Source organism: Mytilus edulis, chromosome 2 (genome assembly GCF_963676685.1).
Source record: "Mytilus edulis chromosome 2, xbMytEdul2.2, whole genome shotgun sequence".
NCBI lineage: Eukaryota > Metazoa > Mollusca > Bivalvia > Mytilida > Mytilidae > Mytilus > Mytilus edulis.
The window spans coordinates 68527573-68555557 of record NC_092345.1 but is presented as its reverse complement, the minus strand read 5'-3'; the positions used below and the strand labels follow the sequence as shown (position 1 = coordinate 68555557).

The 27985-nt window shown below is 30.6% G+C and overlaps 1 protein-coding gene across 5 annotated transcripts; it reads right to left on the bottom strand.

Moving 5' to 3' along the window:
* Window positions 1-22: 22 nt before the first annotated feature.
* Window positions 23-27600, bottom strand: LOC139512764 (uncharacterized). 5 transcript variants are annotated; one of them, XM_071300648.1, is made up of 11 exons: window positions 27403-27600; window positions 18142-18381; window positions 17781-17860; window positions 16992-17064; window positions 16518-16676; window positions 15820-15978; window positions 12004-12074; window positions 7694-7769; window positions 4676-5898; window positions 3956-4089; window positions 23-672 (listed from the first exon to the last, which is right to left on the bottom strand). In XM_071300648.1, exons 2-11 carry the CDS (start codon window positions 18320-18322, stop codon window positions 654-656), a joined length of 2175 nt encoding a protein of 724 aa, XP_071156749.1. In that variant the 5' UTR covers window positions 18323-18381; window positions 27403-27600; the 3' UTR covers window positions 23-653. The 5 variants fall into 5 exon arrangements, with proteins under 5 accessions (XP_071156749.1, XP_071156748.1, XP_071156750.1 ...); XM_071300647.1 differs by lacking the exon at window positions 27403-27600 and adding an exon at window positions 20568-20698; XM_071300649.1 differs by lacking the exon at window positions 27403-27600 and adding an exon at window positions 20634-20690.
* Window positions 27601-27985: the final 385 nt, after the last annotated feature.

The window sequence follows — 27985 nt, the reverse complement described above, 5'->3', positions numbered from 1 at the left end:
CAAAATTCTTATTAAGAAACAATTTTTCCTTATCAAGAAGCATTTTTTTTTCAAATCTACTGGACTGGGACTTTTTTTAATATGAAAACATACAATGAGACTGAGTCAAATTTATTTTTACCAGTTTGTCATGCATACATCTAGATCTGCTTTAACCAACTGATAAGTTAATCTGGTATGTAAAATGATGCAAGTACAAAATTATTAGAGGAATATAGATTTTTACAGAGCCCCAGGGTAGCTTCATATTTACTGATGTAATTCAAATATTATACAAATGATAACCTAAAATTAAATGTTTTCATGTTATGCTCATAACAAAACACAAACAAAAAACATAGAATAAAATGTAACAAGCTTTTTAAAATTAAACTGTTTTTATATAAAAATGATGGTGCTGGTTTTTGGCTAATCACTCTTAATCTAATAAATGCATTAAACAACAACTGTAACAACTTAAAGGCACACTGGGAATAAACAACACACTGGACATTGTTGAGAAGTGACACAACTTCTGAATAAGTTATTGGCAGGAGGTTCCAGGCAATCTTTGCACCATACTGTAATGAATGTTTACTGTATCTAATGTTATAGTAGAAAGACTCTGCAAACTCTATATATCTGGCACTTTTATGACTGGCAGAATTCTGTCTCTATATAACAAGACTAGATCTGAAAATAGAAATAGAAATGTAAAAAAAAAATCCATTTTAATGAATCAAAGTTAACTGTACTTCACTAAAAGTTTAAATTTTAGTAGTATTCATCTTCATAAAAAGAAAGCTTATATCTTAGATGGTTCAAGAATTGGTAAATTTCACCTGTCTACAGTAAAAGGCCAAAGGCAAGTAGTTAACTCTGGATATATGCTTTTAAAGTCACAAATTGAGTTCACTGCATTATAACTTTTGACTGTAAAGCAAGATAAGTCAAATAAAGGTGAAATGTACTGGACCCTGGCATACTTCAGTTGGAATAGTGTGATACACAACCTAAATCCTACAAAATTGATGATACTGATCAAAACTATAAAAAAACAACAACAAAAATGCAGTACATCAAAAATGCATCCTGTTTCAATTTATGTTGTTGGGTTAGACTGTTCCCAGTTTTTTAATATAAATAACAATATATCAAAATAAGATTGTTTTATAGTTTTTTTCAAATCTGACAGAAAATATGCAGAGGAAATTTGAAACCATTATCAGGATTATATGAAATACTTTTAAATATCAGAGTGAGGATAGATCTTTATACTTTTTATTTAAAACTCATTTATATCTGAAGAAAGTGATAACTCTAAACATTGCTAAAGACCAAATATTTATTGTACCATGCTTTATAATTTCATCTGCATTAGGGGCTAATAACATAGATTGTAAGCATAGTGTTGTTCTTAAGAGAGGAAACAAATGCAAATGAATGCTTATTACATAAAAAATAGTGGTCTTTAAGTGCTAGCTATAGGCTGATAAATATGCTGATAAGCATTTAACAGTGAAAAATTGTAAAATGCACAAAAAAAGAATCAAATAGTGATTTCTGTTGCAATCTATAATATCAAAAAAACATTCATTTTAATAGATAACATATTTGGTTATCATGAAAGCATCTAGCATGTTAGTTTTACAAAATGTTTCTTTGTATTCTACAATTACATGAATAATTCAACATTTAATTACTTTTCACTTTTTATTAAGACAAAGAGTTAAAATATAATAATGCACAATTCCTGTTTTCTATGTTGTGTCATGTGTACTATTGTTTTTCTGTTTGTCTTTTTCATTTTTAGCCATGGCGTTGTCAGTTTGTTTTAGATTTATGAGTTTGACTGTCCCTTTGGTATCTTTCATCCCTCTTTTCTATCCAGGAAAAAAACCTGTTATAAAATCTCAAAAATTGTCACTGATTAAGAATGATGCATCAATTTTTAGCCTGAGCTAGGCTAATTCATACAATTTTGCATCTTATTTAGAACCAGATGCTCCACAGGGTGCAGCTTCATACGATCGCAGAGGTTGAAACCTGAACAGTTGGGGCAAGTATGGACACAACATTTAAGCTTGATACAGCTCTAAATTGGATTGTAATTAAATAGTTGACACAACATAGGTTTCTGACACAGAATGAATGTGGTCTAAGAACTAAAACTTAAAAACTTAAAAATTTTAAATTGGACATTTACCTATTATGGTCCAATATCCAAAATCTAAATACATGGTTAGATTCAGCATATCATAGAACCCCAAGAATTCAATATTTGATGAAATCAAATAATGTTCAATTTTAAACCCTTTAGACCTCAATGTGTACCAATTTGATAACCAGACCCAAATATTAAAAATCTAAATACATGGTCAGATTCAGCATATTGAAGAACCCAATATATTCAATTTTTGTTGAAATCAAACAAAGATTAATTTTTTACCCTTTGGACCTTAATGAAGATCGACAGAGAGAAAAAAAATTGACGATTATACAGAGGACTAAGTTTATGATATATACATGCATTGGTTCAAGAATTGGATAATCATTATCTTTCACCACCCACTCGTTTCATATGACTTTATTAAATATCATAGATTTCTATTTACTTTTACTAAAGTTAGAGTACGAAAACCAAATGTCTTCGGACGACGACAACGCCAACATGATACCAATAAACGACCAAAAAATTTTCAATTTTTGCGGTCGTATAAAAAGTTTTTGTTGATGGTAAAGAACCTTTTTTAAATCATGGCAAAGCCTGAAGGATTTATAAAGAGACAGAGAAAGGTTTTGTGCATGCACTAGTATTGTTTACCTCATTTATATCTCTGAAATGAATTTTATGTTTGAAACAGGAAGAGCAAATATAAAATTCTTCCTAAAATATTACATGGTAGTTATATCTAGTTTTTAAGCACCTTTGTTTATAATTTTTGGAAATTCGATCATTTGCTATTTCTTAGTCAAGCTTTTTTTACCCTTGTTTAAATCATTACCTTCTATTGTCAAAATTTAGAGCATAGTTTTCAAGAATCATACAAATAATGTAGCTGACTGCTTCACAGCAAAAGTTTTAACATACATTTTAACAAAAGAATATCTATCTTTATATATTTATGGCTAAAATTCAAAATTCATATCTACATTGTACATGGTAGAAAATCTGGTAAAATTTTAAAATGAACTATTGATATAAAGAGTGGTATGATCACTTCAGGCCTATTTTCATCTTAAATGTTTCCACCTTGATAAAAATCACTATAATTAGGAGACAGCATCACAACTGATTTTCACAGTCAACTTCTATGCTGCTGTATGTCAATGCATTATGGTTTCTGAAAATGAGTCTTCAAAGTTAAGAAATTATATTCTTAACATACAACTGATTGAAACACCCTTCCTTCCCAGATATGACTCTTAACTTATTTTTTTTTAAATAACAGAGACTTGATACAGAATGAAAGGATGGTGGTTTAGTTTTGGAAAATAAAACTCTTATATCGAAATATAAGTAGCCAGTGGACAAGTCTAGCTTGTTTCATCATGTTTATAAATTAAACAAATTTAGTCCAAAATGACCAAATGAACCTTGCACATTGTTGAATCACATTGTCACTTTCATGCGATATCTGACATCTCCATTCATCTCCAATGCCTGTATCTATAACAAGATGTCATTCCTTGTGGATTAAGAAGTGACTGCCTATAATACCAGTAATTAAATTCCAGCTGGTTGAAAACTTTTTTTATAGCTTGTTTACTTACTTCATGTATTCTCCATGGCTAATATCACTATGTCTGACTAAAACGTCACACTGCCACACAACAATAGGTTCTACTGATACATTGTGTCCCTCATTACTTACTTCATGTATTCTCCATGGCTAATATCACTATGTCTGACTAAAACATCACACTGCCACACAACAATAGGTTCTACTGATACATTGTGTCCCTCATTACTTACTTCATGTATTCTCCATGGCTAATATCACTATGTCTGACTAAAACATCACATTGCCACACAACAATAGGTTCTACTGATACATTGTGTCCCTTCTCCTCGTGTCCACCAATCAACAACAAGTAGGGGGGACCATTCTATAAAAATATGTACATACATCATACATGTTGATCAACATCGATATATATCTATACAATACCATTTTATGGTTCATTTGTGTTTTTTGGTTACTATCTAACTGATTTAAAAAATGTTTATCCATATGTATGTTTCACGTAATGAAAGATGTGCGTACGTACAATGTAGCTTACATGTAGAAAGCAAAAAAGCAATAAAAACGAAAATATATAAATTGCAATCCCTTTTTTTTTTTTTTATTATTATAATCCCTCTGACATGGTAATTTAAATCTTAGCCAGGTGTTGCCTATCAAAGGGAAAGCCATAGTATGGCCATGATATTTTCTATTCATTAGATATAAATATCGATTTTTCTTCTATTATGAGGAAATCATTGTTGAAGGCTGTACGGTGTCCTATAGTTGTTAATTTCTGTGTCATTTGGTCTCTTGTAAGAGTTACATGTATCATACCACATCTTCTTACTTTTATAGTTTATTATGACAAATGTAAGAAAGTAAGGTATTTCTTTTACAAATATATATACTGAGAAGTGCAATGATTGCAGTCTGCATCCCTAGATTAATAATTACAAATTAAATACCTCTACAACAATCTCTTTACAAGCTTCTTGGTCCTGTGTAGGTTTGGACTCTGTGACATCATTGACTATGTGGGATGTAGCATTCGAGGCACTATCGACATCATCTGGGGCTAAGGTGTCATCATCAATCTCTGTTTCCTCCATCCAGCAATTCAAACTACATTTCCTACAAGGCACTTTTTGGTGTAACTGCATACTGGTTGATTTTGAGGTTATTGGTAGAATTTGAACAAGATTTGGTTTACTAATATCACTCATAGAATATGACTTTTCTTCTAGAGAATTTTGTGTTTTCACCATAGTTTTGTCATTAAATTCAGTTTCATAAAATGCTGTATCTGAATGTTTTATCTTTAAATCTTTGTTTGAGCTGTGTGTAATATCCATTTTTCTGGAATGTTTAATTCTGTTATTTTCCTGAGTACTATTAGAGAAGTAATTATCACAGAATTCAAGATCTTCAACAACCATATCACATGGTTTGTTCTTATTGCTATGAGTTTTACAACGGAATGTATCACCATTCGGAGACAGGTTTACTTGTCCTGGAATATTTGATGCATGAAAATTCTGTTTTTTATTTTTCACAAATCTAGTAACGACTTGGGACTTATGCAATGAATCTTTCTGATTTGCATTCATATTTTTCAATTCTAAAGAAACCAGACAATCAGAGCTGTCATTTTCACATTTGGCAAATCTATCCATTTTTTCACAACTACTATCAAGCTCAAGACATGGGTTATCTGTCCCTAGTCCACTACCATTAGATATCATACTATCCCTTGATGTCTGTCTATTACATAACAGGGGGGACTTCTCATCTTTCTGTTTTGTACCCTTATCAAATCCATTTCCTTTAAAAGGACTTCTCCTGTCTGCATTTCTCTCACTTAAACTTGACATTTCAATTGGCTGAGAAGTAGAGTTATTTTGATTTGATTCATCGCTCATATGAAGTGCTAAAGTATTTGGACGGTTCAACTTGGCATCTTCAGTCTGTTCAGGAGATCGTCTAGCAAATCTTGCAGAAGAATAAACCGGACTTGATTTTGGTCTATTCACCACATTGTTTTGTCCTTTCTTCTGGAGATGAGGTAATGATTTAGTTCTTACAGAGTTATCTCCCTTTTTGTATCGTGCTGTCACAGGAATAACTGAATGCCATTTACGGGGTGAAGGGTACTGATGTGTGGGTTGATAATGTGTCCATTTCAATGTGCCTGTAAAATACAAGAAAAGGCATAATAATAAGTCATATTCAATATTTTATCAACAATAAAACATTTTTGGTATACAAAAACTTTTCTCTATCTAAAAAATTAACATAATTTTACTTTATTTAATTTCATATTCTTTTGATAAGATTTTAAGATTTTTCAAGTTATGTATTGGTGAATATTTCAGTTTGTACACTTGAATTATATGTTTTATTGATAATTCATTAATCTTGTTGACTGCACCTTTGTTCCCTATATACAAGATTGTTTAACAATTCAGGGATCTCAATAGATGAAAATTGAACGATGGAGGAAATTTAACCGTCACAAATCGTGTCTATGCTGTACAATGTAGCGTGATTGAAAGTATTTCATCCCTTCATGTAAGGGATGGTGAACATGTTTATTCATTGCTTATTTAAATTATATTTATTTGAATTTTCATTATAGAAGTATCAGTATGTTCATTAATTGCTGTTTGTAACCATTCAAGCCTTCATGGTCCCCCCCTATTAGTCGAGAATGACCAAAACCTGTCATGAAGGTCCCCATGTAGTTTTCTTGCTTTTTTTGTTATTAAAATGGGGGTTTAAAACTGGTTTAAAATCATGTGGATCTTATTTTTCACGGACACTTTCAAATTCAGAAGTGATGAACCCATTACTGGTATGGCCGATTTGCAGCAACAACAAAATGAAATTAAAGGGTAATGTAAAAGGTTGAAGAGATTTGTAAAGCAAACATTGACAAATGAAAAGGTTTTTAATGACTTTATTTAGCAAATCCAGTCTGAATATAAACCGGAAACGCGGATGTATCAATTTGATTGTAAACTATGAAATGAATTCGGTATTACGATAGGGTATTTCTTCACAGTAAATATTTTAGTTTTTACTTTTGAACTTTTAAAGTAATTCTATATTATCGTTACAGCAGTACTCAAGTTACTTGCGATGAAATAATATTAATATTTTACGTCTTATTTTGTACTTCTTAAAAAAGGGGGATGCTGATTGCGTAAGTCAAAATAAAAGCACGTGTTGGACTTGTTAAATTTTTTTTCTTTGTAACTGGATTATTAATTTATTTATTTAATCTAAATTATCATAAGCATTTACTCGAAAGAATAATTCGATAAATGAATCGTCTATCTTAATCCTGATATCCCTCAGGTGTTAGAACTGTATTGGATTATAATATAAAAAAAGCCTATTACATGCATTTGATTAAAATTGCTAAAAATGGTGGGGCGCCATTATTAAACAGGCCATGGAGATTCTTGAACATGCTGTTCAATCTCATTTCATCAAAGGTACAAATAAATATTGCTTTTTGCATTATTTTCAATATTCAGGGTTTTCTAGATACTGTGATATCAGCTGTATGACATGATATGAATAATCTTAGTAATTAGTGAGTGTATAAAGTTGTTAATTGTGTCAAGCAGGAGATATTTACGAAAATTAAATTATATAACATGAAAACTGATACATCGTCTTGTGTGTAAATGTTTTTGCATCTCACTTTTAAATATTGCGCAAGCATATTAGGGGAGATAAGGGTTTGAGGTCATAAAACTTGTTGAGTACAATTATCGCACTCAGAATAAGAAATAAATCAATCATGTATTGGATTTAGTGTTTTGAGCAAAAATGTTGTACTGTTTTGTGCTGTTAACCTGTATATTAGTCTGAATACAATAATTGTGCTCAAATTTTAATGAATAGAAGGCCAGATGATTTTTTAAGGTGTTGAGGTTTTTTCTGACCAATAAATGTGAGTGACCCCTGATACTTACAGAAACCAAACACCCATATATCACTTGACATTACACCATTACTCTCTCCACCTACTATTACCATGTAATCTTTCACCTAAAAAAACAAGCATTATTTTCAAACATAAAAAAGCTTTGGTATTATCATTCTTTTAATATAATCTAACTAAAAATATATGTACGGTAAGGCTACTACCACTTCACAATTTACACTTATTTTTATGTAGGTTATCTGGAAAATGATTACATAGATATGTTATCTGTAGATATTTACAATGTATATCAATAGACTCCCTCATAAAATTGTGAAAAAAGTCATACATGTAATATTTACACGCTTGGTCATACAAATCAGTAGTCTTTACAATTTCTTAGTGCAAAGTAGTTTTACTCCTGAGTTTAATCTCCCGTATCATGTACATGTGTTTGTGTACATGAATTTGCTGTTGAATTATCAGTATCTGTAGGAATTACTAGCCAAGGACCAAAAAGCTTTTGATAATGCTATTCTTACTTGCAAAATTTTCAGCTGACAAAAATGTCAAACTTAATAAATTCTGGTGTTATCATCTTGGTGTATGGCTAACCATTTTTCTTTGCCATGTTTGCTGGGTTAAATTTGATATTTTTATGTGATTTTAGATTTACTGCTCTTTAAATTAAATCTTTTGGATATCTTATATTTGGTTTCAAACACTACTAACTATAGTTTGTTTTACAAATATAAGCATATATTGTTTTTAATTAAAGAGTGTGTTGAAATATTGTTACCGGTATACAAATGATGCTTATGTAATCACTGGTGTCAACGTGATGATTGTAAGTAACTGTAGTTACGATCATCTCAATATGGCAGACACAAATATAGGAAAATTTTATAAGGCTGATTTCTCCCCTTTATGAGCTTATTTTCAGATTTATATTATGTAAAGAAACAATTTTTATAAGTATTGCCATTGTAATATTTTTTCGGACAGGACGGAAAAGCAACAAAAAGAATGAAAATAGAGATACAAAACACCACAATGATGATCTTTTACTTAAGATGATCGTAACTGTCTGTTCCAACGAAGCATATTCTGATAAATTAGGACAAATAAAGCTGTCTAGTATGTGAAAAAATGTACGTTATCAGCTGATATTGTGATAATAATGAGAAACAATCACTTAGGGGAGGCTAACGTCCTTTTGGTAAATGCACAAATGGTTATGACTTCATGAGATTTCGTATTTATTTTTATCTAGTTCAATATTAAAATGCATTGGGGGTTAACAACTTTATATTGATTTCAGATATTTTATATGAATAAGGTATTGGATAGTTCATATTAATGACCAGTTTGTTAAAATTGGAGATTTTTTTTTCATTTGTTTTCCCTTCACTTTATAGGGACAATAGTACATTTCGAGGAACTGGTATTTTTGAGGAAATCAGACTTTATAGTTCCTTTTATTAACAGATTTACAATTTTTAAAGGAGAGGTTGAAAAAATAATGCATTTAGAAGTGTAATAATGTCTGTTGAATGAAAAAAAACACCAATGAAACCGTCAATAAAGGGAGCTACTATTTAATTTTTATTTGGGGGAGGGGCTTGGATGAATAATTTTGTGTTGAAATCTCTATCCTGCGTTTTTATTGTTACTCTATTCGGTCCTACTTTTTTTTCATCCTGATTTTTTTTACATAAATTGTCATCCTGCCTTTTTGTTTGGCCAAGATGTTCATCCGGCCTTTTTTTACTCAAATCTCCTGTCCTGCCTTTTTCCAAATTTCATCCACCCTTATAAAAATAAATTGGTATATCCTTTATTGATATGTTTGGCTTAAAACAACTTCTTTGACTAACTTCAATAATACATGTCATGTACCATATAAATGTAAGGATTTGTAGCTGGAAAAATCTAATATGAATGTGTATACCATCTATTTCAACTTTTCCTTCTTTACATAAATAGCCAACCCATGGTAAATATAGGCAACAGTAGTCCAGTGGCGTATCCAGAGATTTTCATAAAGGGATTGGGGACTGGCTGCCTAAGAGTAGGCCCGCTACAGTCATGCTTCTTTGATTCCCTATACAATCAACCAAATTTCCCCCACAAAAAGGTGATGTGAGCACCTTGACCTTCCCTCTATGTCCGCCTCTGTAGTCTATCAATGTTTAATAGTCATAGTTTGATTAAGAAAAAACAAGACCAGGCAACAATTTAAACCCGATAGAAAATTCTTTAAAATAATGTAACTTTATGCCTTCCTTTACTTTATTCAGTGAAAGTTTTGGCCTGTATACTAGTACTTAAACTGTATCATGAAAATGTTTGTATCAACATCATATCAACGTAAATCCATTTTGAATGTTAACTAAATTACTCATTAGAAAAAAATATTGAGGACATTTGCATATAAGTCTGCTAGCCCTCTTATGTCATTTCTTTTTAGAATAGCGATTTTCATTTATTCTTTGTTTAAAATCATCATATTTTTTTTATCGTGACTGCTAAATAGGGTGTTCATTTAGTGAGAAAAAAAACATTCTTAAATTTTGAGTTACAATCATCTTTGGACGAAGTTACGATCATCATCATGATTTTTTGAATCTCTATTTTCGTACTTCTGGTTGTTTTTCTACAATTTATGAATAACACATTCAATGGCAATGCTTATAAAGATTTTTCTTGATATAAAAAAAATCTGAAAATAAGCTGTTAAAGTGGAGAAATAAGCCTTATAAAATATCCCTATATTTGTGTCCGCCATATTGGGATGATCGTAATTGCAGTTACGATCATCACGTTGACGCCAGTGTGTAATCATCCCAACATAATCATATTGTAATTACTTTGAAAGCCATGGTGTATTCAAACTCATGTTTTAAACTTTTTGCAGTTCTTTAAATTTACACCAAAATGTTGACGGGCAATATGTTCAGGGTAAACAACTTCATTAAAGCAGGTTTTTAAGTTTGCATAGCATACTTTATTGATAATCATATCCTATATTGTTCAAGTCAAAATTACACAATTTTGTGTTATTGTGTTGGTGTCTCTTTGATTGAACCCAAATCTCATACTTATATGGTTTTAACACAATATGAGTTATACTTTTATACATATATTTTTATTCTAATTATGAGGTTTATGCACCTGTCCTAAGTCAAGAGCCTGTTGTTCAATGGTTGTCATTTGTTGATGTGGTTCATACATGTAGGTGTTCCTCTTTTCTTGTTTTTGTATAAATTAGATTTTGGTTTTGCTGTTTGAATTGTTATATACTTGTCATTTTTGGGGCCCTTTATTATTATAGCTTGCTGTTTGGTATGAGCCAAGGCTCCCTGCTGAAGGCTGTACTTTGACCTATAATTGTTAACTTTTAATACATTGTCACTTGAATGGAGAGTTATCTCATTGGCACTCATACCACTTCTTCTTATTAATAGGATGTAACTAGAAACAATTTAGAATAATTAATGAACATATCTCATGACAATAAAAAAATAAATGGGGAATGTGTCCATAGGGACACATATGATGGCCCTGCTATCATATAACATTAGAAAGGGACATAACTCAAGAACTGCAAAAGTGACGCTTCCAAAATTTGAACTGAAACTGAGTGTAGTGGTAATAAGCATTTCATATATACATTTCATTTAATTAAGTTGAATCTAACTTAAATTAGAGAACAGAAACAAAATATCATATTAGGTTATAAAGGAACAAAACAGAAGAACAATAATCAAGTGCTTGCAAGCACCAATGGGAAAAGATTTTTTTAAGTTTTCAGTGAACATTGCATTGTACAAAGCAGTGGTTGTAGTTGAAGTAATTGTTAAAATTAATTCTTAAAATTTAAGTTATCTTTTTTTGTCCATGATTTAAAAAATTAATTTTAACAATTACATCATTGATATTTTTAGAACAGATATTAAATTCCTATTTTTCCGTTTGTAAAGGAGCATAACTCTAGAACAGTTGAAGTGACACCACCAAAATTCAAATTTGATCTGCATTTTGTGGTTATAAGCATTGCGTATAAGTTTAATAACATTTGGTTGAGGCAAACTAAAGTTAGAGAACAGTGTAAAAAAATCAGCATTTTTTTTCATTTGTAAACATGCATAACTCAACAATGGTAAATATGACACCACCTAAATTCAAATTGATCTGTGTTTTGTGGTAATAAGCATTTTGTATAAGTTTCATAACAATTGGTTGAAGTTAGAGAACGGAAACCAACTTTTGGACCTACGAACAGATGTACGTACAGACAGACAAGGGTAAAACTAAAAAGAATGGGCCCTCTGCTACAGTGGAGGCATAAAAACTCACCACTGTTGCTGAATGTCCAGATAAACAAGGAGGTCCATACTTTGACTTTATTCTGTCCCATTTCAATGAATCTATAAAACAAGATGTAGAATGTTTTGATATGCATATATGATATATTTCAAAAGATGTCTCTACAAAATGAGGAATGTGAACTATCACATACCAGAGTAATTGTCAGAAATAAATTGAACTATTTTTAAAGGGAAAAAAGATACATAAAGTTTTAGGGGAAATACAATGTATGTAATCTTAAATTATTTTCAAGGATTTTCAGTAAAACAGTCAAATAATGAATGTCAGGCACCCCTAAAATCTTAATAAACAGCTGCGCCATGAGCGCATAATACACCCTACGTCTTGTGTGGAAGTTTCTGAGAAAGTTTTAAGCAATAACCATATATTGATTTTGAGACACGGCGGGACATGTGAAAACCCCCATCCTGTTTTTTTTTTACAAAAAACTAAAAATCACTAAAATAAAATTTTGAATCAAAACCAAAAAGTATACAGATCTTTAGATTAATATAACAAAGAAGTGTGTAAAGTTTTAAGCAATAATCATAAATTATTTTTGAAATACGGCGCGACATGTGAAAAAAACCTCCCCTGTTTATCCAAAATAAAATTTTGAATCATCACCAAAAAGTATACAGATCTTAAGATTAATATAACAAAGAAGTGTGTAAAGTTTTAAGCAATAATCATAAATTGTTTTTGAGATACGGCACAACATGTAAAAAAAAACCTCCCCCTTTTTGACAAAATACTCAATAACTCAAAAATGAAATTTTGAATCATCACCAAAAAGTATACAGATCTTTAGATTAATATAAAAAAAGACATGTGTAAAGTTTTAAGAAATAATCATAAATCGTTTTTGAGATATGGCGCGACATGTAAAAAAAACCTCCCCCTTTTTGACAAAATACTCAATAACTCAAAAAAGAAATTTTGAATCATCTACAAAAAGTATACAGATATTAAGATTAATATAACTAAGAAGTGTTTAAAGTTTTAAGCCATAATCAAGAATCTTTTTTGAGATACGGTGCGACATGTGAAAAAAACACCCCCCTGTTTTAGTTACAAAGTGCTGTAACCCAAAAAGTTTTAATCTTATTTTCACCAAAAAGTATAGAGATCATTTGACCATCATAAGAAACCACTATATTTAGTTTCATGAAATTTGGAAAAGTCGTTCTCAAGTTACGGTGCGACATGTTTACGCCGGACAGACAGACGGACGGACAGACAGACAGACAGACGGACGGATGGAAGACAGACAGACAGACAGACGGATTGGATTGGAACCAAAAAATATTCAGACCATATATTTTGTCCTAATTATAATCTTCAATGGACAAAGTCAAATTCCAAACTTTTAGGAATAGATTTTTCATTAGATTTACAAGCTATGTTAGATATAAATTTCACAAAGAAAATCAAGGAAATGTCATCAATACTTAAGGCTTGGGAACACAGAAAACTTACATTACTTGGTAAAATTACTGTTGTAAAGACTCTGGCATTACCAAAGATAATTCATTTGCTCACAGCTTTACCAAATCTATCCCAGATTAAAATTAAAGAGTTAAATACTCTCTTTTATAACTTTATTTGGAATAGGAAATTAGAACGTATAAAACGCAATACACTAATTGGGGATTTTATGCAGGGAGGTTTGAACATGGTGCATTTGTCATCTTTTAGTACATATCTAAAATAAAGCTGGGTCAGAAGACTTCTTTTGAATTTAGAGGGATCATGGCAGACATTATTACTGTCTGAATTAACCAAATTTGGTGGTGACAGAGTCTTTTCTTTACAAAAAGAAAAACTGCTAGAAATGCATGGCTATGTTAAGAATCCTTTTTGGAAAGATGTTTTATTTTGCTTACATACTGCAAAGCCTTATACTAAGGCTTGTACAAATGATATATTATCACTAGATATTTTAAATTTTGTGCCACTTTCAGATTACACTATTTATATGCAATGGAAGGACTTTGGTGTACAGTATATAAAAGACCTTGTAAATGGTCAAAACAAAGACTTTTTGACATTTGAAAAGATTAGACATAAGATTCTTACAAATAATTTTCTGAAATATTACAGTCTAATCTCCAATATTCCAAAATTTATTAAAGATCACATAAAAGAATATTGTGATTCTCAACAGATTGAAAATGTTAACATCTCTGATGCTTTTTGTACTCAGATTATTAATAATAAGAAACCAAAATTTGTGTATAAGAGTCTTATTGATCATATATTTCAACCTCCCCTTGAAAAATTTCAGAAATGGGAGCAGTTGATAGACTCAGAAATTGAAAATTGGCAAATATATTTTATGCTACTAAGGAAGTCTTGCAAAGATACCTACTTAAAAAGCTTCCAATACAAAATACTTCACCAAATAATTCCTACAAACTCTTTTTTGTACAAGATAAAGAAGAAAGATTCTAGTTCATGTACTTTTTGTAATCTTGATGACGAAACTATTGTACATTTTTTCTATGATTGTCCAATAACACATCAATTTTGGTCATCATTATTACAGCAAATAAGATTGTATAGCAGGGATTTTGCCATCAGTAAAAAGCAGATATTCCTTGGTTTCTATTCAGAAAGCTTATTCATGAATCTTTTATTTATAGTAGCAAAAAATTATATATATAAATGTAAGTTTAAAGAACTTACTCCTAATATTTTTGGTTTTAAAAATAGAATAAAACAATATCAGTCATATGAATATTATATTGCAAAGAAAAATAATAATGTTGATGTATATGAAAAATTTTGGACCTCATTACAATATATATTTCCACCATAGAGTATGATATTAATCTGTGAGCAAGATTTTGTTTATTCTTTGATGCATATAATTGTAAACAATAATTATGTACATAGTTAAGTAATGTATGTGTGTATGTAAGTAAGAATTGTATGTGTGTATGAGAGACTGATAGAAAATGAAAGTGAATGCAAGTGGTTCTCATTTCTTTTTTCTATTTTCCTCTTTACATTGGTATTTCCTGATATTTATTTATATATATTCATAAATTTTTACCCTTTCCGATTTTCTTTTGTTTTTTTGCTTTCTTAATTACTTTCAGTGTGTTTTAAAGCTTATCTTAGTTATTTATTTATTTTAATTTTATTTATTTATATTTTTTTCTTGTGAGGGAGGAGTTAAAATTTAATAAAATCATTTAAACATTTATTGCTTTAAAAAAGGGAGGGAAGAGAGAAGAAAGAGAAAAAAGAAATGAAACTACTCTTGATTTATAATCTTTGTTTGATTCCTTAAAATCCAAAACTAAATAATATGTCATTTTTGAAGAATTGTTTATTTTTTGTTTGTTAGACATTAGACATTTATGTCAAACCATCTTTATATTTGTTAGCATTTAACTTACATGTATTTATACCGGTATATTATATATATATATTTGGTGAATATTACTAACAACCACTAACTCCTGTATATATAAATATCATTACTAATGTTAACGAGGCCGGGATAAGGTACCGGTAATCGATGTTTTAAACTAACAAATGTAAAGATTTCAATACAATATATAAACCTTAAAAAAAAAAAAAGAAAAAGACAGACAGACAGACGGACACCGGACATTTGAATACCAAAATTTTGACGGGCGTGTAAAAATTATAGATAAAGAAAAGCTAAGGCTTCATAAATTTTAATATTCTTTTTTATTATATTTATTTTCTTGGTGGCAAGGGTTTAATTAATATATGCTTTTAATTTCTGAAATTTAAATTTATATACAAGGCAAATGCTTGTTTACTTACGCAAATTAAATCTCCAGAAGTCAGATTTAGCCTGCAGGCCAGACATTCCTCCAAATACCCACATCTCACGACCATATAAAACTGATGTATGTCCATGGCGTTTACCAGCTGTATTCTCTAACCTCTGATTAGGATTTATCTGTTCCCATTCTTCATCATCTGAAATGTACACAAGAAATTTCGTGGCAACATACATGTACATGCAATTCATTCTAGTCAATAGGCTTTATATATAAAAAAAAGAAGATGTGGTATGATTGCCAATGAAACAACTATCCACAAAAGACCAAAATGACACAGACATTAACAACTATAGGTCACCCATATATATATTTATGATCACCAATATACCATGTGTGTATACAAATTCATGAAGAACAAAGATGAAAAATTTAGTAATGGTGAACATGTACAATGTAATTGTCATGTATTTATTTTGGAGAGTAAACATTCCGGTCCTTATCAATAAATTAACGAGAAATACCCAATCATGTATGTATTTCACATTTTCATGTCAATGCAGTCTTCCAACTGTGACCAAAGTGACAATGGTTACTTATATGTGCAGAAAATATTATACGTGAATTTACAATCTCTTATTCCATGTCTAGAAATCCAGGCAAAATTTCATCAGATGGTTTTAGATTACAAATTATGTTAATTCCCAGATTGTCATGCCGACACATCCATACACATACCTATGTGATATGCCCATACATCTGAGGTTGATCCCTGAAGATCAATGTATCCCCCATACACAAACATCACATTATTATGGACCACTGAAGTGTGGTGTCGTCTGGCACATGGCTGTGTACTACCAGCATCTGGTACGTGCCTCCTGATATATTGTAAATCTAAAACAGAAAAACAGAAATCACATCTATGAAACAGGTGTTAACAGTGACAGAGGATCTAGCTCCCAAGAGGTCTAGAATTAGTTGCTTTTAATAAGAATATATATATTTATACTCTACTTATTTTTTATTGAGGTTAAAAAAACAAGCTTATCTATCAATGAAAAAGCTCATGGCCTGGTTTATTTACCTGTGTTGTGTTTGTGGTTTCAAATTTATTGTGGAGGGGGAGGGAGAAGTTCCAGAATTTAATTTGTGATCATATTAATTTGTAGAGATCTAAGACAAAATAAATAATAGTCTGCCAGTAATTACCTGGATTTATTATCCATAAAGCTGATTCTGTGTGATCATAACTCAGTACACCTCCAAATAGTAACAGAAGTCTCTGTAATTACACAAAATATATAGTGTGTACACAATTTATGTAAATTGAATACAAGTAAAATACTACATAGATATAGGAAGATGTGGTACGAGTGCCAATGAGACAACTCTCCATACAAGTCACAATTTCTAAAACTAAACCATTATAGGTCAAGGTAGTCTTCGACTCGGAGCCTATGCTCACACCGAACAGCAAGCTATAAAGGGCCCCAAAAAATTGAAGAGTAAAACCATTCAAACATCCTGAACATGTATACAAATACAAATCATACACATGTTAAAAAATACTTTAGATTATAAATTTTTTATTCTGTATCAAAAGAATTTGAACATATATAATCAAACATACATTGTACAATGTATGTAGAATACATCTCAGATTATGCATATATGTCATGTATGTGTAGAAAATAAATATATCTATTTTTTTTATTTTTGCAAAACTGACTTTTTTTGTATTGATCTTGATGGTAGATCTTTGATAGTTTCAGTTCAATAGGTTCCCCACTTTTCTAGAATATGGCCAGTCAATTGATAGCTCAATATTCTATAAACACTTACATGTGACTTTGTTTTGTTGGCCACACGTAGGTTGAACTTAAGATTCAAGATATTTTTTATGATTTTCTTCTTCATTTTATTTAACAAGTTTAACTATTTTTTCTAAAACACATTTATGTTGGTTAACCTTTTTCATGTACAAATGTAAATAGTTACCTTGTGTGCAACTAGGCTGTGTCCTTCAAAATAGGGAATCTTTTCCCCTCTATATGAAAGTTCCTCCCATTTGTGTGTACCTGAAAAATTAAAATAAGAGATCAAAATGAGTTGAGTTTTTTATGCTTCCATATTTAATGGTCAGTTTCAAATTTCACTGGCATGATTGGGGAAAGAATTGACATTAAGAGTTCAGTGTTCTCTGCAGGGCCCTTAAGCATAATGGTAATGATATATTGCTTGAATAAGATGCGTTTTTAAATAATTTTAACATAAATCAAATTCAGGATGTGATGCTACTTTGTAGAAACAAACCAGTATTTCAAAATTCCCTGCATATTAATTCATGAAATCTACATACCTATATGAAATCTGCAGAAATCTTTTACTGAAACATTGCCATCTTTCCCACCAATAACGTATGCATATTCATTATGTAAGCAACATGCGTGTTTACATCTAGATCTTGGTAACGTTTTATTACATGATGCCTTTACTTTATTCCATTTAAATAGTACTGATAGCGAGGAAATTTTACTCATATTTTTTTTCCCTCCCTCATATTCAATTTTATATAACTGCAAATGTCTTTATTTAAAATCTGAAAAATAAAGTAAAATTTATAGAATTTTCATCTGCAAGGAGCTTCTTACACCATGTACACAGCTTTTAAAAGAATAAAAGCCTGGCTGACTGACATATTTCATTAATGCAGTACTACCATAAAGATAATAAATAGTAGTTTATTCACTAAGTTATTGACATTTTTTAGTCTGTCCCAAGTCAGGAGCCTTTGATAGCCTTGTATATTTTTTAATTTTAGTTCATTAATTATTTGTTTTGGAGTTACATGCAAGTGTGACGTTCATTTTCACTGAACAAGTACACAATTTTACTTAGGCGCCAGTGAAGGACCATCTCAGGGTGCAGGGTTGTATCGCTGCGTTAAAGATTCATTGGTGGCCTTTGGCTATTGGGTGCTCTTTGGTCGGGTTGTTGTCTCTTTGACATATATTCCCTATTTCTATTCTCAATTTTATCACACTTGCTGTAAAATATCATATGTACACTACAGTTGTCATTATTGTATTAAATTAAATTAACATATCATTTATTATTCTTTCAAAATAAAATAAATCCTAGTGTTCTAGCTACATACATGTACATGTATTCATCTTTTCTACTGATATAATAACTAGAATCAGACAAATAAACAGAAAAAAAAGGCTTGTAAGCATTATACAATTATAAATGACACTTTTCTTAGAACTAGAACACAAAACAGTTCTCGCAAAAAAACACTGTAAAGAGTTATAAACTTTTAACTTGTGGTCGTGCGCTAAAAAAACCCACAGGGATTTTAAAAATTTCGGCAGGTATGTATGTTTGATGTATACACCTTATTGCTAATCCCGGCTGACCCGAGAATCAGTGCCGCTTAAACTATTGTCGTCATACAACAATCACTTTTCCATTGAGGTGTCAGATTTTGTATTATGATGTCAGAATATTTTCGAGAACCGGTGTGATGTCCAGTAATGGCGGACAAAAAGCAGGAAGGTGTATACTACAGTATCCAACGAATATAACTGTCAGACATATAATTTACAAGGCCGAATAAGAGTATTAACACTTTTGGTATTTAGCTGAATCACAGTCGTTTGTATTTAAGTGATAAATAAACAAACAAAAATAGAAAATAAACAAAAAAAATAGAAAAAAGTCGCTAGATATACATATTATATATATATCTAGCGACTTTTTTCTATTTTTTTTGTTTATTTATCACTTAGATTCAAACGACTGTGGCTGAATCTTGCCTCCAAATGACCTTAGATCTACTCCGAAACACCTTTTGACACAATTATTTCGTAGTGCATTTCTTTTAGAACATAAATGAAAATAAAAAAAATCCCACCTGCGCTTTCTCAAAGAAACTTTTACAGTGTGTTGTACTTCTTTTGGGACAAATTATATCAAAATTATAGAAAACTTCATCGTCTCTAACTCAAAATATGGACAATTTTATCTTTAGGGCGTCTTGAAATCTTTTGACAGCTTCCGAAGTACTATTTTTCAACCTTTTTCACCTGGACCAAATCACTACTTTCCTTTAAAATTCTGGACCCAAATTATTTTACAGTGTAATTTCACCCCTCTACTTGCAATTTGAGGCATTAAACATGGAGAAATAAATTTGGAAGTGTTATAAAAATTAATGTAACCCACTGTCAACACTAGGGACTATATTTGTGAACAACGAAAATCAAGGGACGACAATTGTGGTCTCGGACCAGCAACAATCACTTATAAATTGTGACGTCAAATATTTTAAATTATGATGTCAAAGTTTACGGGAACCTGTGTGATTTTACGTAATGGCGGACAAATTTGCATACAAGTGTAAATAGCACAGGCACTTGTTTCTATCCATACGAAGGTCGACTATCCATAACTTCTATTTATATGGATAGTCGACCTTCGTATGGATAGAAACAAGTGCCTGTGGTAAATAGTCTATTATTTACAGTGTAATGTGCTTGTTTCAAAAATTGTGTCTCCTAGACATGCTAGAGGCAGATTTAGGTGGGCAGGGTGTGAAAAATTTGGTTGATTATACAGAGAATCATTGAGGCATGAATGGAGCGGTCTACCCTCTAAGGCAGTCAGTGGGCCCACTTATAAAAATTTATGGATCCGCGACTGTCTCCAGGATCCAACCACACCTCAACAAAATGTATAAATGACCATTTCTCGACATACTTTTTACCAAATGAGACTGTATACCTATATATTTTACAGCTGACGTTTCGTCTTGCTTTGCTAACAGCTAAAAGTCGTCATTTTTCTTACTTTTCTGGTCAAAACAATTTTTTATGTTGTTTACGTTATTTCGAAATTTAACAGAAGAGGTATCTGCGGGGAGACAACTCTAATTAATATCAGTTTATAGAAATGGCTTTGCTGGAATAGGATTTTTGATTATGTATTTTAAAGTTTTTAAAATTACCTATTGGGTCAGCTCCCAGGTTTCAGGTTGAGAAAATAATTATATTCTAATGAATATTTAAGTAATAAAATCAAATTATCTTCCTGTCTGCGTGAACTTATTAAAAAAAAAAAAGACTCTATAGATATAAGACATATAAGGACTCTATAGATCTACCGGCTGTATACAAAGGACTACAAAATCCTTGCTGTTCGTTATTGAAGAAAAGTGTTTAATTAGACCAACGTTGAAAGGTTCGGTATATTGACAAACATACTAAAAACATGAGCTCTATAATGAGCTTTTAATGTACATGTATCCCTTTATGATATATATTAGTCATATTAGCATGGACATGCAGACCGTAAGATGAAATGGTATTCATCCTCAATTCCTATTTACTGAGCCTATTTATTACTTAAAGTTTAAGCAGCACACGGTACGTATATAACGGACCAGACGTTTTATGTTTCACTTGGTAAATATATACCCTATTCCGGAAAAAGAACAAAAGAAAAATGAAAAAGCTGCAATTTACTAGTTGCCGAGATCAAGTCAGGACTAGATTTCTTGTCAACTACTGGATCCCGTTTTATTTCTTTGTCGATCTGCTATCAGCAGAGTCACATATTACAATTATAAAGTATAACAAATGTTGTTTATTTGCTGAGGTCAACACTGTTACAGTAAAATCTTTACATGAGTAACACATTTTTTGCGTTTCGCACTTATAATCTCAAAAGGAATACAATTTAGACACTTTTAAACTGGCAAGAACATTTATATGCTTAGCAAGATCCACAGATAAGTCTGAGTGGTCGAAACGGTCAGTTAATTCCTATAAGACGATTTCTACTCGTTGTTTATGTTTTAGGTGGTGAGTATAATAGATATATAAAAAGCAAAAAAGACGATTAGTAAAATGAGATGGACAAATAAGTCACTGACATGACCGAAGCGGCGACAGAAGCGACTCATCGAAGGCATAATGATAATGTAAGGAGATGTGATGTGGTACTTCCCATTAGATTTCAAATGATAAAAATAGAAGCAACTATATGGTCTCCAACAAGTATATAAGAAAACTAGACCGTTTAGAGAGCTATAAAAAGCCGCAACAAGAAAAATCTAAAACTGCTAATTCCCACAAACAAGAAGTAAACGGCCTAATTCAAACAATACAATTTTTGAACAAAACATTTGATGGATATGTACCAATGATTTATATATATATATGTAACCACTGTCTGAATTGCAGGCTAATAACTATAAAGAATGTGGCGGGGTTAAAAATGAAGAACAAATTGTAAAATCAATTGCAAATGGCTTAACTCATTGCATCGGTACAAAGCACAAACATTCATTCCAACTCAATGCATCGATACAAAGCACACACAACCAGATGACCGACACTTTTTGTCCATTCTAGCATGTTGGCAATTATCTTAATCCAGATTCTAATCTTAAACTATAATAAATACAAAGAAATTGACTCGTATAAAGAGTTAATTGAAAATGCAAAAATGTATAAAAAGTGTCCGTAACGGCATTAGTAAAAACATTTGTATTATAAAAATTGGCCCTTATAATATGACTATTTTTATAATACCAATATTTTTATAACATTATGAACAATCATAATATTTATATCATTGGATCTGGATTAAGCTTGGTAACAATCATGATACAAAAGTGTGTGAAAGATAACTGCCTCAGCTGCCAGTACTTGAATGGTGCAGGTTATAGTAAATTATAATGCACCTCGAAGCCTCTCAGATTTTATTTTCATACTAACGTACACTCATGGATATTTTGAACGTGATTTAGGGATAGCGTAGCTGAAATCAACTTTCAAAAAAATATGTGCTGTTATATAAAGCCGCAATGTTATAGTTTGTGTTCACTGGGGGATGATAGTTGTTTCAATGACTTAGCTCTTTTCTTTGACGTCAATAATTCAAATTCAAATATATTTTATTGCTAATCAAAGCGCCCACAAGGAGCAGAACAATCAACATTAATTACATACAAATGATTACAAGTGATTCAATATGATTAAGACACAATGTTATAAAAGAAAAATAAACCAAAAAAAATATCTATCAACACAAATACAAGAATACAACAAGCACAGTGTTTAACAATATAAGGGGGGGGTCACTGGGCATTTCTATATCTATATATTATTTAAGGAAACTTTCCTAAATGAGGATAAATTTTGCAATAATTCTCCGAGTTTCTGGAATATGAAAGTATCTTCAGAGGACATAAGCCAAATAAATTGTGATTTAATATCTAAACCACTGAAATTTTTAAACCGTTGTTTTATTTCATTTAAAAAATTGAAACGAATATTTGAAAGTTTGTGGCACTGAAGAAGAAAATGAATTTCATCCTCAACCTCAGTACCACACAATTTACAGATACGTTCTGACACTGTCAGATTTTTGTACCTTCCCCTCTCAATCTCTAAATCGTGAGCACTGATACGGAATTTTGTTAAATGATGTCTATATCTAAAATTTTCCTGCAAAAGGTAATTTTCTAAGCAAAATCTGCTTTTAAAAAGTCTATAAGTTCTGAGCTTGTTACCATATAGTTTATTGCCTCTGAAATCATTATTAAGCTCAGTTTGCCATATTAAATCATATTTTGATTGCATCTTTTTACATAAATAGTTTTTAACTTAGTCTTTAAATTAAGTGCATAATTTTCATTGATGCTAAAGTATTTAAATAAAGTTTGAATACTGGTATACCAGCTCTTTTTCTGCTCATCATGTAGAGATTTTGAGAGGTTGAAAGCCTCTTTTAATAATAAGTCATCAGATTTTTTTAAACGTATATAATATTTAAACATATTTAACAAAACCTCCAAAAATAGAGGATATCTGCCAAGTTCACCAATAACTGCAATATTAGTTGCTTTTTTACTTACTCCAAGTATAAATTTACAAAAGCTTAAATGAGCCTTCTCTACTGCCAGGTCTCCACATAGTTTTTTAAAATAGTTATCCCCTTGAGTGTTTAGTTTGTGAAAGTTAAAGTCACCCCATATTTCACTGCCATACATTAAGACTGATTTAACTGTATGGTCGAAAACATGAATGAGAGTTTTTATTTTTGGTTTATGACCTGAGAAACATTTTTTAAGTTTAAATAAGGCCTTTAACCCTTTATTATACATTTCATGCTGGGCATCTGTAAATTTGCCATTAATACTAAATTTAACACCCAAGTAGGTATAATTTTTTGTGTTCGTTAGGGGGGTATTATTTAAATGAAATTGAGTAGAAAGAAGTCTACCAGAATTGCTAAAAATCATGACTTTGGATTTAGTAATATTAACTTCCAGTCCCCAATTATTGCAATAAATCTGTAGTTTATCAAGACATTCTTGTAGACCCCTAGGAGTTTCAGAAAGCAAAATTAGATCATCTGCATACATCAGACAATTAAGTTTTGTATTATTTAGTTTAACTGGAAAGCAATCCTCATCAAATATATCTGGAATATCATTAACAAAAATGTTGTACAAGATGGGACTTAAATTATCTCCCTGTCTTACTCCTATAAAAGATGAAAAAGTGTCAGTTACATGATTAGGGTCAATTTTCACTGACAATAAAGTTTTACTATATATATCTTTAACAACATTATAAAATAGATCACTAACACCAAGTTTTCTTAATTTATAAAATAAGCCTTCATGCCAAACTTTATCAAAGGCTTTTTTAAAATCAATAAAGCAGGTATATAAATGTTTTAAACCTGTCTGAGTATATTTATCAATAAGACATTTCATGACAAACATATGATCTGAAGTACGCTTGCCTTTGCAGAAACCAATTTGCTCAGGACAAATGATATTTCTTTTAATACAAAATTTTTCTAATCTTTTAGTAAGAATTTTTGTAAATACTTTACTGAGACAACTAGTCACAGTTAGTCCACGATAATTTGATGGATCATCCTTTGAACCATTTTTAAATAAGGCAGTTATAAAACCATTAGCCCATATCTGAGGATAGTTTCCAGTTGAAAGTATTTTATTAAAAACATGATTTAAACTTTTAATTATAAAACTTTGACTGTTTTTTATCATTTCATTTGAAATACTGTCTGGGCCACATGATTTTTTATTCTTTAAAGTATGAATTGCATCAGAAATTTCTTTATCTGTGATAAGGATGTCTAACTCAGTAAAAACTTTAGCATTTTCTAAATTATGTAAAAATTCTATTATATTAGGAGAAGGAGTTACTGGTTTTTTGTTAAGATCTTTAAAATATTCAGCCCACTCCGTGCTTGTTATATTTAATGATTTTTCTGTTTTTTTGTCTGAATTTTTAAGTGATTCTAATAAAGTCCAATAACTTTTTGGGTTTTCCTCACGCAAATTATCAAGTTGATCTATAAGATCAGCACGGAATTCTCTATATTTAGTTTTTCTTGCTTTTCTGTATTTTTTCAGTAAAGCAAAGAATGAGGATTATATTTTTTAAAAAGCTTTTCTTTATCGCATAACTGTTTTTTCATATTTATAAGGGGAAGGTCAAACCATTTTGGCTGTTGACTTTTCTTCACTTTAGCAGTACTATTAACCTTTTTTATAATCTTTTTCTTAATAGAAATATTAGCTGCCTCATAAAGGATATTATTCAGATCTTGTATCATAATATTTGAGTCACCAGTATAATTTGTATTATTAAATGTTTTTATTTTTTCTTGAACTAATGGTGAAGCTAGAGCATTTTGGAATTTCTCTGCAGAATTTTCTTCCCATATATATTGGTTTGGTATAGAGTAAACATCTTTTTGCACTGCATTAAATATACAGTTAACTTTTAACATTGTGGATACCTGGCAGTGATCAGAGAGGTCGGCTTTAAAATCATGAACCTTAAAAAATAGTATATTACTTAAAAGACTTTCGGAGGATAAAAAATAGTCTACCACACTACTACCCATAGGGGTGTGGCAAGTAAGCTGACCTATATAATCACCAGGGGTTCTACCATTTAAGATACGGATCCCTGTCTGCACACACAAGTCGTTAAGTGTCTTGCCCCTTGTGGATAAAATGCTATCTTGGCTATGACGGACTGGTATATCAAAATCAGGGTTATATTCTTCAAATAAAGATGAGATATGAGTATCTAAAATATCGTTTTGAATAAAGTCTAATTGTTTGGACCCTGTTCTAGCATTTACATCACCAGCAATTAAAATCTTTCCCAGTTTAGAATAACTTACTATATCATTTTCCACATATTCAAGAATATCATAGGTTAGAGATTGAGAATATGTTGAATTGCCAGGGGGGTTATATAAAAAACATAGATATAAATCTTCAGGTAAGCCAAAAAATTGCTTAGAAAGTTTAAGCCAAATGTAGTCATTTGTTTTGTGTTTTAAGAATTTTATTCCAGGTCTCAGTGTAGACCTTACATAAACAGAAATACCACCAGAGCGTTTTCTTGTGCGTGCAGACATGGGCCGAATAAGATGCACAGCTTTAAAATCTGGTATTTCTAATGCATCTTCAAGAGAGCAATGGGTTTCAAGTAAACAAAAAATATCTTTTTTGTTGAATTCACTAATAAAATCTGAATCACTGAACTTGTTGTATCCTTTTAGTTTAAAACCATTAATATTCCAACAGCTTACATGTAAACTGTTTTTGATAACCATTACACAGAAGGAAAAAATAATCAGACATAAAAAAGACGAAAAAAACTGAGATACCCATAGATATAAATTTGTTGTACAGTAATGTAACAAGTTTTACAGCAAATAGTGTAAAAAAATAAATTTTATTTTACTTATTAGATCATAGATGACATTAATATGATCAAGGAGAGATAACTCAATGACTCCAATAATTTTATAGTATTAGCATTCATACAGAGAACAGAAAATTAATTTCTGAAAGCTTTTAAATTATTGAGACATTTTGTATGATTGCATTTGTTACATACTGTACTGTTTCACCATGTTTACAAAATGTGTATACAAAAATACAAAAAATTTGGTCTATTGTAAATTGTACAAAAGGATCAATATATGCATGTTTACAATATACATGTATGCAAAGTTTATAATTACATGTATAAATGTAGGCCTCTTTGGCCAATAAAAAGCTAAACAAACACAAATATTGACTCTTGACTTAAATAAGAGTATATGTATACATGTAAAATAGAGGATCAAAACATTATTGTGCCACATACATGTACATAAAAATAAAATAAAATAAAAATGTTATCTATAAATCATCATAAGCAAATAATACTTGCTTTAATAGCTTTGAAAAAAATAAAGATGATTTACAAGTACATATTACATGTAGTTACCACTGAGTAAAAAGTTTTGTTTTTGTTTTTTATCTTCAATCTTTTTTATCATATCTTCAATATGATGGTACAAAACCGTCGTATTCATTTTTTTTTCAGTCGAGTCAGATCGCTGAAAATGAAATAGGAGTCTGCGGTAAATAATTGATGGTACAAAACCGTCGTATTCATTTTTATTTCAGTCGAGTCAGGTCGCTGAAAATGAAATAGGAGTCTGCGGTAAATAATTGTATATTTAGATTGTACACGAATTTCTCTATATTTTAGTTCGTACTCACCAAAAATCTCACCAGTATATATTCTGTTATTACATCTATAAAAATCCAAATAAGCCAACATGTTGTATTTTGAAATACTGCACTTGCATATTTTGCACATACATTACGACCTTAATATAACTTAACGATTAAATTTTACGTATATTGATATAAACATGTATGTCATTATTGTTATTTAAATAGTATGTACACAACTGTACAAGGTATTTATTTACATTATTGAGGTCAAAAGTGTCATTTGATAAGAGGTATTCTGTATATGGTTATATATATTTATCAAAACATCTATTGTTATTTGCAAGTGGGAATAGGAGGAAGACACCAGTTACATTGACTGAAATAAAGAAACGTCCTATATTTGCTGTAGCCTGAAGCAGGAAAATAAAGACATAGCGACTAAGTTAATGGGGTAATTTAAGAAAATTGAAATACATGGACGAATTCCTCTCCTGTCATTGATAAAATTTTATTACCACTTTTGTAACAATAAATGACGCGATTTAGAATGAAAGGTGCAAGAAAATATAAAAAAAATATTGATAAGCTCAAACTGAGATGAAAGATCAATGTTATAATATCAGAA

Coding starts and splice junctions, on each gene's coding strand:
- LOC139512764 (XM_071300648.1), bottom strand. CDS start 18,322: ATGAGTAAAATTTCCTCGCTATCAGTACTATTTAAATGGAATAAAGTA. Junction 16,677..16,991: donor TTTATGGATAATAAATCCAG/GTAATTACTGGC, acceptor TTTCTGTTTTAG/ATTTACAATATATCAGGAGG. Junction 12,075..15,819: donor CTTCTGGAGATTTAATTTGC/GTAAGTAAACAA, acceptor CTTGTTTTATAG/ATTCATTGAAATGGGACAGA.